This window comes from Salvia hispanica, chromosome 5 (assembly GCF_029641045.1).
Source record: "Salvia hispanica isolate PSC_SH4W2 chromosome 5, Shi_PSC_v1, whole genome shotgun sequence".
NCBI classification, from domain to species: domain Eukaryota; kingdom Viridiplantae; phylum Streptophyta; class Magnoliopsida; order Lamiales; family Lamiaceae; genus Salvia; species Salvia hispanica.
The window spans coordinates 34,901,487-34,913,117 of record NC_142696.1 but is presented as its reverse complement, the minus strand read 5'-3'; the positions used below and the strand labels follow the sequence as shown (position 1 = coordinate 34,913,117).

General features: G+C 37.0%; 1 protein-coding gene across 1 annotated transcript; it reads left to right on the top strand.

The window, feature by feature from the left end:
* The first annotated feature begins 9,239 nt into the window (after positions 1-9,239).
* Positions 9,240-11,228, top strand: LOC125190899 (Nucleoside transporter family protein). Its single transcript, XM_048088319.2, has 2 exons — positions 9,240-9,897; positions 10,448-11,228. The coding sequence occupies exons 1-2, from the start codon at positions 9,432-9,434 to the stop codon at positions 11,149-11,151; spliced, it is 1,170 nt and encodes a 389-aa protein (XP_047944276.1). The 5' UTR covers positions 9,240-9,431; the 3' UTR covers positions 11,152-11,228.
* The last annotated feature ends 403 nt before the right edge of the window (positions 11,229-11,631 follow it).

Genomic DNA, 11,631 nt, shown 5'->3' with positions numbered 1-11,631 from the left:
TTCACATTTTTTCGTGCCCTAAGAGTAGGATCAGTAACAAAGCGTCTTGTTTCCTAAACCACATAAAAAATAAAATAGGATATAAGTTTTCAGCTTGTTTTGTTTTTATATGTTAATGTACAAAAATGCATTACATACCTCATACAATGGCAACTCTTCTTGCATTTGCAACGCTGCGCCAAGGAGTATGCTCATTTTCTGTAGTGGTCATAGGTAGTGCATACACGAAGTCACAATCGGAATAACACGAGATCATGTTAGAAAGAAATACTAGCAGGGACGCTATGGACGTGAAAAATGACAAATACACCGAAAGTTGATGATTTAGCTAACATCGTGTATCCCGATTCTTAGTCACTGACTGGATAAGTAATTGTTGCTGCAAAAACTATAGCAACTATCAGTGCAACTAATATAAAGCGGGAGTTTGAAGTGTCTTTCATATACTTTTCGATCTCTAACTTCAAATCTTAATGCTCTATTGTAAAAATCATACTTGGTGTTTCTCCTTTTGTTTTTTGTGCCCTAAGAGTAGGATCAGTAACAAAACGTCATGTTTCCTAAACCACATAAAAAATAAAATAGTATATAAGTTTTCAGTTTGTTTTGTTTATAGACGTTAATGTACAAAATTGCATTACATACCTCGTACCATTGCAATTCTTGTTGCATTTGCAACGCTGCGCCAAGGATATGCTCATTTTCTGTAGGGGCCTAAGCGTACAGTGTAAGATAGTTTCTAATGAATCATCACACAAATTTGTGTCCTATCTAAAGTTGCCGGATTTATACAACAAATTAAATGTAATCATCTATCTGAATAATATTTTGGCCCTTTCATTTGTGAAATACACCTATTCATTTGTGAAATACACCAAAAGGGGAATATTTATATCATCTTTTGTACTAAGATTTAGTGCAATTCAGGATGGATAGACATGGTTGTCATTTGGTTCAGGATTTTATTCTCAAAGCAAGTGAACAAGGGGTGATGGGATTGTGACTGAGTTTAGGGTTCATGGTCCATTTATTTTTTAGGGAACATTTTTCTTTGTCCACGAATTTTGTCAAACTCTCATCTTAGGTCCATGAATTTTTAAAATATCATTTGAGGTCTATCAACTATGAGTTAATATCAATCGAAATATTTTTTTTTACTATTTCCAAGTTTTTCTGGACGAAAATACCCTCAATACCTTGAAGGGTATATATTTTTAATAAACTTATCAGATACTCGTATTTCTTTTATAAATATCTACATTTCTTAAAACCAGTAACCACACCAAATGTGACTCCTATTATGAGACGGATGGAGTATACAATAAAAGTCTGAAAATGAGGTAGGCGTACTTTAAAGATCACCTATATAACTCACTCAAAAAAAATTCGAATCACTAGTCCAGAGGCATATCATACTTCCAATAACCTAATTATATTGGAGAATTCGAATTTGCTACGAAAAATTTGGGTAATAGTTAAATATAAGTAACTTTAATTTTCAATACTAGTCCAAATCTTGAGATTCTAGAAGCAATTAAGTATATTACATCAAAGCATACTGCTTATGAGTATATTACAAGTCTCCATAGTTTGAAAACTTCATTATTGAAAAGCTAATTAATAAGCAAAGTTTATTTATTTTCTTTTTTACTAGGAAAATTTATACAACCATGGCAAAGCGTCCATCCACCCTTCAACGTATCTTATGCTTTAAGGCTCAGCTTAGTGTTACTGTGCATGCCCATTTAACAACTATTTTAGCAATATTCACACATAATGGAAAATATCATGTTACTTACTTTACTTACATACAAAGAAAAATAGCTCAAATGTGTTTATTATTCATAAAGATGCTTCCCATTTGAGTATGCTTCGTATATGCAATCAAATTATACACAATCCAAAATATAGAAACGTCAATCTTATGCTATCTAAATGCAAATGGATTCCTCTCCCAAAGAGCTAAAACACAACCTTGTCTTATCTGATCCAAAACTAAAATTAAGACCAGAATCACTATGGTTTGATGAACTGCTTGTCGATGGAAACGAGAAAACGATACTTGGTGCCCACTTGTTGGTGCCAAAACTGTAGGAAGGAATGCTAGGTGTACTGCCTGCCTGGTTGTGACGTTAAATTTGCTGAAGAAGATGGCACGATAGAAGGTGTTGGCGGTTCTGAGAGCATACTGGTGACCGGAGGAAGCAGAAACAGGTAAAGTGAACCCCAGTCCATTGTCCGAGAAAGCTGCACGTAGTTCAGACCTGCTGGTAGAAGTAAACAGCAATCACGGCTTTGTCCCATGACTCTTCACAACTTCTGCCTCGGTTGTTTTGTTTGCGTCCTTACTTATAAGAGGAGGAGAAAACTGAGAATCTGTCTCGGTCTGTCTATGATTAGTTGTGGCAAGGGCATTCTGCAACAAAAAGGTGTCCATCATTAACTGGTGGAGTTACATTCAAGCAAAATAGGAGTCCAGAGTAAAATCTAGAAGACTTGGTTACTTATATACTAGCAAATATGTTCAGTTCAGTGTGTTGGAATCTTTCATTGAATGATATTTAGGTTACTAATAATCACATTCACTACTCAAGTCACAGCAAACATCTTAGGTAGTAAGGAAAAACTGAATTAAATACCAAGAAATACTGAAATACTAAGAAACAAGAACTTGCAGAGCATAGAGAAGTAACAGATAAAGAGAGTAATTCCAATGCCGTTACCAACTTCAGTTCTGCTTCCTTCTGTATGGGGGTGGGCTTGTTTCGATCGAGGAATTCCAATGCTTTCCTAGCTGAATTTGGGCTTGACATATCTATCTCAGAGGGGCGTGACACATTCATTCCTGACCCGTACTTTAGATACACTACTAGTTTCACCTGGCACGATATTCTTTTCTGCAGTAGTTAAGACACTTGCAAATTCTTGGCTTATTGGCGCTTTAGGAGGAATTTGTTTAGGCAAACTCAGGAAAACAGATCCTCATGGACGGACTTCAGAAGCAAACTATTCCTGATACGACGAATAGGGCTCACAGAACCATAGGCATCAATATTACCTGAAACTTGAAAGTCATTTAATTCATTATATGCTAAAACCACAGGTTTAAAACATTTTATTGGCCACCTCGATGAATCTTGCCATGCACACTGATTATGTGATGAAAAATTCCCTTGGAACTATGTGTAAAACAGCCTCGAATTCAGTATCAAACCATCAAATGCGTGATTTCCTCCCTGCAGTGTAACAGACAAATCAGATGCAATTTTTGAGTTATGAGAAGAAATAAATATGTTTCCAAAATAACTGGCAGTAACACCAACAATGCATTTCAAGAAATTTAAATGGACTCTGAGGGGATTTGTTTAGCCGAGTCGAGCATCTAAGTTCCACCACACACCAATTGCACTGGTAAGTAAAACAGCCACGCGAGCAGACCAAGATCAGCAAGAATGGAAAATAAGCTTCACAGCCTTGGCGGTGACATCACTAGCATTTCCGATGCCCAAAAATTTATGTGATCACACAAAAGTATTTCAGATTGGCGATTCTGCTTCAATGAGAGACAAGCAAGTACAACTACATGAAACGAAACCAGAAATCGGTTGTCCAAAATGAAAAAAGACTTGGCTGAAGATAAGCCAAAAAGTACCCCATGTTGAAGATTCAAATGTGCTCAAAACTGAAATGAACGCTTTTGTCCAATCCACTTTCCCTCATAAAGTATACAATGTTGAAAGATGGAAATCGTAATGCAGAATTATCTGAAGATTAATTTGATTAATCTATACTACTTATTAAGTTAATCAATATCTCTGTGCACATTACTATGTTGGCAATTCTCATTCTTATAATCACACAAAAAGTGTTGCCTTTAATCGTGGACGTGGGCGCGCCACGTTCGTGGCCTGGCCGCGGCCCTCCTATAGTGCCGGCCACGAGCCGCGGCTCCCCTTTTCCGATTTTTTTTTTTCTTCTACAAATATACCCATTTCCCCCCAATTTTTTACACCATTCCAATCTCCACTCTTTTCATTTTATCACCAATTATACTTTTGAAAAATGAGTTCCAGCGATGAGTTCCAACAATTGGTGGATAGGGAGTTCGATGAACTCATTCAGGAGGTGCAACGGGAAGCAGAAGAGGAGGAGGCGGCGGCGGCGGCGGCGTTCGTTCGCTCGTTCTATCATCGGCGGACCATCTGGCGTGACCATGTCGGGGCACACCATCGGTTGGTAGAAGACTACTTTGGCGATAACCCCCGTTACCCAGCAGAGATTTTCCGTCGCCGCTTCAGAATGTCGCAACGGCTATTCATCCATATAGCGAATACATTGGCGCAGCGGTACAGGTGCTTCACATTGCGCAATGATGCTACCGGCCGACCCGGGTTGTCGACATATCAGAAGTGTACCGCTGCAATTAGGCAGCTTGCCTATGCCGGACCCGCTGATATGTTCGACGAATACCTACAGTTGGGTGAAACAACTGCTCTGACGGCGCTGAGGCAGTTTTGTAATTGTATCCAGACCATCTTCGGCCCGGAGTATCTACGGAAGCCAAATGCCGATGAGTGCCAGAGATTGATAGATATGCACGGGCGAGTGCATAATTTTCCGGGGATGATGGGCAGCATCGATTGCATGCACTGGGAGTGGAGGAACTGCCCGGTTGCTTGGAAGGGGCAGTTCACATCTGGATTCAAAGGAAGACACCCAACAATGATACTGGAAGCTGTTGCTGACTACCGACTGCGAATCTGACATGCCTATTTTGGTGTCGCGGGGTCGAACAACGACATCAACGTACTAGATTCGTCCCATCTCTTCAATGATGAGTGTCGGGGTGAGGGTCCGACGGTCAGATTCATGGCCAACGGGACGCAGTACAACAAGGCATACTACTTAGCCGATGGGATATACCCTCGTTGGCCCGTGTTTGTCAAGACGATCCGGCAGCCGGTTGGGCCGAAACAATCCTATTTTGCGGCCAAACAAGAGAGTGCTCGGAAGGACGTTGAGCGTGCTTTTGGTGTCCTCCAATCGCGATGGGGCATTCTTCGGTGCCCGGTTCGACAATGGCACGAAAATGATGTCGCCTCCATCATGTATGCATGTATCATATTGCACAATATGATAATAGAGGACGAAGGATATTCTGCAGAGAACTGGGCACCAGAAGAGGGTGCAAGTACGAGTCACGGTGTTGCAACCGCCCCAATGCAGATGGGTGTACCGCGTAGTGATGCATACTTGATCCAACGGTTCGCCGATATGCGGAGGGAAACATCACATACGACACTGCAGGCTGATATGGTAGAAGAGGTTTGGAATCGTAGGGGAGGAGGGCGTAGAGCGTGATATGCGTTGGGAAAGTAGTTTATTAGAAGTCGAGAATTTTCGTTGTATAATTTTACCCCTTTGTATAATACAACGAAGATTTTGTTTTAATTTTAGTTCGTATGCATTTTTTCAATTATTATTGTAGTAGAATTAAAAAATAAACAAAATGGAAAAAATTAAATTTTTGGTGGCTTGGCCATGTCCACTATAGTAGGAAACATGGGCATTGGTGGCCCGGCCATGTATAGTGGACACCCTAATCCCACTCAAAATTGAAATTTGGTAAAGATTTGAGTCACTTTATTTTTTGTTTTGCTTTTAATTCCATAATTACTATTGTAATACTGTGATTAGAAGAGAATGAGAGATACATATTCCAAAGAAATTTTCTCAAAAATTGCATTTATATAACTTTGCTAGGACTACTTTACTAGTCACTATGAATTAAAGTTATTTTCATAGTTACTCCATTAGGGAAGTGATCAATTATTAACTCATCATTTAATTGCTAACTACAACTAATTTAAGGCCATAGGATTTTAGAAAACGTGTGGTCTACAATTTGTCACGTGTAATTTTCGTTTTTATTAATAAAATAAAAAAAGATTAAAAAAACGCCAAATTAGGGTTTTAGATGAAAATGTCAATATAGTGTTTCGGAAATATCAACACAATGCTTTGAGAATGTCAACACGATGCTTTAAGAATGTTAACCCATTGCGAGTGTTATATTGCTAACTCAATACCTAATTGCTAACTACAACTAAATAATAGCCATTAGATATTCAAATTAAGGGCCTAGATCATCAACCAATAAATATCAATACGATCAACAAAAAACGTCAATAAAGCCATATGATTAATTCCATAAAATATCAATAGGGGTATTAATGTCAATTAACTACATGTTTAGTTATAACTAACTTTTAAAAGAAATCCCAAAACTTTAAATTCATATAACATATATCAAATTAAAGATAATTTTATAAGGATTCCAACGATATCATATATGCATATGTTCCGACGTCAAAATTTGAAAAAAAATCGAAAATTTTTCAATTTTTTCGTAAAGCAGAAATGTCAACATACTATATAAAATATGTCAATATAATACATGTAGAATGTCAATATAAGCAATGGGTTAACATTCTTAAAGCATCGTGTTGACATTCTCAAAGCATTATGTTGATATTTCCGAAACACTATATTGACATTTTTATCTAAAACCCTAATTTGGCGTTTTTTTTTTTATCTTTTTTTATTTTATTAATAAAAACGAAAATTACACGTGGCAAATTGTAGACCACACGTTCTCTAAAATCCTATGGTCTTAAATTAGTTGTAGTTAGCAATTGATGAGTTAGCAATTGATCACTCCCCATATTATTTATAAAATTACAAACTAAAATTGTTTCCGTCGAAATTGAACTCAATTATACACTAGTTAATTCTATAATTAATTAATTAAAACAATATACTAATGCACTACTACTCACTAAGAATCCAACTTCATCTAGAAACATTATTTTCATTAGGCCATGAGTATAAAACGTCTTTTAAAACCTGTGTTAAACATGCATGATTATTTGGATTAGGCGGATTATAATAATTCTCCACGAATAAATACATCATAAATTGACAATATATTATCACACAAGGTGGATATTATCCATCTATTTAAGCCAGATTGAACTCTTGGTCTCTCGATCTCTCAATAAGAAAAGTCGTGTGGTGCGTCAACTTTACTACTTGAGTTAGACCTCATCGTCAAATACACCATATATATAAGTATATATGTGCATTGTATTTGGAAAGGAAAGCTAAACTCATCTATCAAGGAAAGCATAATTTATATACGACTTGAAATTTTTCTAAAGACATAAGTAAAATATCCGAAAAAGGTATATTGAAAAGTGGCAAACACTACCAAAACATCAGCGCTTTTGCACACAATTATGCGCTCCGTAAATAAAGAAATTTAACTCAGAAATGAGTGCATACTGAGCATAGAATTTTTTCGGTAATCGAGTTCTTGGGACGTTTCCGAGTAATACCTGAAGGGATGGCCGGAAATTTACCAAATATCTACACCATTCATTTTTTTTTATCCAATGAACCATATTTGATCATAGTTATGAATTTAGAGTGTAGTTTCAACCTAACCTTATTATATATACTCCATTGCATGTATAGAAGTAACTCAAAGTATGATCGAAATATTATTCTATAAACCGCGTGCACCTTTGATTATTCCTAAACGATAACATTAAAACAATTGACTTTGGTAGTTCACGATTTATTGTCGACAATTTAGGCAACACTTATCGAATTGGATCGTCTTATCCCGACTCAATGTCCTACTAATAATGTTATTATTCAGTTAGTATTTAGATTGAAATGAAAGGTTATTAACACACCTTACTCAATACTCCTATTTATTATAAAAACTGAAATAACTATATACCTAAAAACCAAACCCAAAACAAAAATCATACTACTAATTAATTACTAGTACTCCTATTAGAGTAATTTATTTATTGAAATATACTTTTCCAATTAAACCAATAACAATATATTGAAATGAAAACTAAACAAAATTGATTGTGAAAAATAGAGTGAAATACTAAAATTAGGATATAGAGGATCCTATGTGAATTTGAGATCTAGTTGGTCTACCATATTCTTTTGGGTAATCACTTTATTGGTGTATTATTCCGTGTAATCTGATCGGTACCCAAATTATTCGAGATGGATTTTATTTCATTTGATGTATATAGCATGTGCAAACAATTTTAAAAAGGGTGCTTTCCAGTTCAACCCATCGAATTTTTGTCCCCACATTGTAAGAATAAAATAATGAGCATATATGCAATGCAACCCACAATTAATTTGATTCTAAAAAAATTCAAACTTATATAATTAATCCTATGTTTATTTGTTTACCAAAATTGGTCAACTTCCCTGTCAAATCCGATGTTAGGTTCCTTTATAAATCATGCTTACACTATTTCTACACATAAGAAACAAAGAAGAAAAACACTCTTGATGTAACGTTGCTTTGAACTCATGTTGTTTTCCTACTATTTATGGATATCCCATGTAGGAGTGTAGGTGGAAAATTTTCTTTGTGAAATCTATATATATTATGCATATGATCATTTCAAACAAAATATCGATACTTTTCAATAATTAAAATAAGTTTTTTATTTTTCTTAAAAAACAGTATTGTTTGATCATTGGAATTTCAGTAAGAACCTAAATTTAACATGCATGAGCAAAGGTCATCTATATTTTTTTTTTTTTTTGATGTGTGTAAAATGCACACAAAGCCATTGGCAAGCAAAGTCATCTCATTAGTCATATTTTACTAATGCAATCGTACATCAACATGACAAAACGGTAAAGCACGCCAGCATAATTGTACAATAGTTGTTCATAATTGTACTAGGCAAAATATCTAGCTAGAAGTGGTTAATTATTTAGAAATGATATAGTACTATCAATAACCAATCAAATGTTAGGGCCGAATGATGAGAGAGAAAACAAAGTACACATATATGATGATTTTTAGAGAGTAAGATAGAGTAGTATTTCATTCAATCTCAAGTCATGATACTATTTTTTTAGCATAAGATTTAAAAAATTAGTTAAACATTAAAATGAAGAGAGAATAATTTTTTTTGGTAAAAGAAGAACAAACTAATTATCTTATGACAGAACGAAAGAATTCTAGTACTATTACTCAACTATATTGAGATATCTTGGGACACATTGAAAGAATACAACTCAATTAAGTTGGCAAGAAAAAAACGTATACGACGTCACTTAGTTGTGAGTTGTGACAAGAGGAACAAAGGGCGCAGCTATGACCAATTATGAACCCTAGCTATAGCTAACGACTCACATGATTGACATGGACAAGAAGCAAGCTGCCAACCATCAAATTTTGATCAAGAATTCTGCTGCAAGCACCATCACTTACCATCAATTCTCAGATATATATTCTTCCAATCCATCCATCCATAAATAATGCAATCCCACCAATATTCTACTAATTAAATTTGTTGCATGTGACCAAAAATAAAAAAATGGAAGGCAAAACCAGCAATGACAAATTCAAGCTTGCATATATTCTCCATTTCTTTCTAGGAGCTGGGAATTTGCTGCCATGGAACGCCCTGATCACCGCGGTCGACTACTTCGGCTCCATCTACCCCGGTCGCCACGTGGAGAGGGTCTTCTCCGTCGTCTACATGGGCTCGTCGCTCCTACTTCTCGTCATCCTCTTGAACTGCCGCAAGTGTTTGAGGCTGAGTTTGAGGCTGAGACTCAACTTGGGGTTTTCAATGTTTCTTGTCTCACTAATGGCTACTCCTGTGATGAATTGGACATTCCCCAAAATGATGAGCTCAGCAGCCTCTTATTATGTGGTGGTTGTCACAGTCTTCATCTGTGGATTTGCCGATGGCTTGATCGGTGGTAGCTTGATCGGAGCTGCGGCCAACCTCCCCAAGCACTACATGCAGGCTGTCTTCGCCGGCACCGCCTCCTCCGGTATGTGTATGTGTATCTGTCCGATTGGAGTTATCTGACCTGAAATAAACAAAAATGCGTGTTCTGATCATGTTTTATCTTATCTATTTTTTTACACCAAACGGCCCCTTAGTGTATAATTGCAATGTGTGGAACAAAGTTCAAACTTTGAGATATAAATGCAAATTATTTTAATGTAATTAGGGCTAATAGCCTAAAACTACATTAATTTAGTGGTGAAAAAATATTCTCTCCTAGTCCACCAATAAACGTCACATTTTGACATTTTCATCCCCACCAATAAATATCTCATTTGTTTTTTTACTACTTTTGGTAATTAGATCTATATTCTAGTAATTTTATTTCACTCATATTTCATTATAGGACCCACAATCTACTAACCATTTTCATTCATTCTTCACTATATTTCTCAAAATCCGTGTCCAGTCAAATTGGTGGACGGAAGGAGTATGAACTTTTAGTGTTCAATCAATTTTTTTATGAAATCATATTTTTTTTGTTAATTAAATCCAAGGTGACGTATCGAAATGTGTAATAATATCCGTTTTAGGTGTATTGATAACGATATTGAGGGTGATAACAAAAGCGTCACTTCCTCAAACACCACAAGGCCTAAAAACGAGTGCAGAATTCTACTTCGTCGTGAGCTCTGCAGCCCTAATTTTATGCATCATCAGCTGCAATCTCCTCTTCAAATTGCCGGTAATGCAGCATCACTATCGGAATTTCCGAGAAATTTTACCGGTCAACAGCTGCTCCAAGCTCAGATTACGGGAAACTTTCAGTAAAATTAGGTTTCCGGCGTTGGGGATGGTGATGATCTACACGGTGACGCTGTCGATTTTCCCGGGTTTTTTAGCGGAGAACATTAAATCGGAGGTGCTCAAGGATTGGTACCCGATCGCGCTGATCGCGACGTACAATTTGGCGGATTTCGTGGGGAAGGCGGCGACGGCGGTGTATCTGATGGAGGGGATCGGGGCGGCGGCGTGGTGGTGCGTGGCGAGGCTGGCGCTGTACCCGCTGTTTGTAGGGTGTTTCCGGGGGCCGGAGTGGCTGAGGACGGAGGCGCCGGTGGTGGTGCTGACGTTGGTGCTGGGCTTAAGTAATGGCTACCTTACTAGCGTGCTGATGATCCTGGCGCCGAAGACGGTGCCGGAGGAGGAGGCGGAGGTGGCCGCCATTGTTATGGCGGTGATGCTGGCGGTGGGGCTAGTGGCGGGGTCGGTCATTGCCTGGTTTTGGATCATTTGAAATTTAACGCTGTTATGTCCAAATTTGTGTCAAATTATTTTAGTAGCCACATTGAACCAACATACGTGCATATTTAATTAACATAAAAATTTTAAGTTAAAATTAAAAATAACGCCAATGTCACATTTCTGATTTAAAAACTACTCCCTTTGTTATTTATAATTGTCACCAAGTTTAATTTAAGAAATATAATAAAAAATGAGTTAAAAAAATTAGTGGCATATGAGTCGTACTTTTATATACCCCCTCCGTCCGCGAATAGGAGTCCCGTTTTTCTATTTTGGTCCATCCGCAAATAGGAGTCTCGATTCATAATTACCATAAATGGTAAAGAAACTCCACATTCCACTCACATATCATTTAAAACTAATACTCCTATATACAAGTGTGATTCCACTAACTTTCTTCCACCCATTTTTCTTAACATTTCTTAAAATCTATGCCGGAAGGAATGAGACCCTTATTCGCGGACGGAAGTAA

Excerpts from the sequence above, each read along its gene's own strand:
- LOC125190899 (XM_048088319.2), top strand. The coding sequence starts at position 9,432 with ATGGAAGGCAAAACCAGCAATGACAAATTCAAGCTTGCATATATTCTC. Across the intron at positions 9,898-10,447 it reads CGCCGGCACCGCCTCCTCCG|GTGTATTGATAACGATATTG; the intron begins GTATGTGTATGT and ends TATCCGTTTTAG.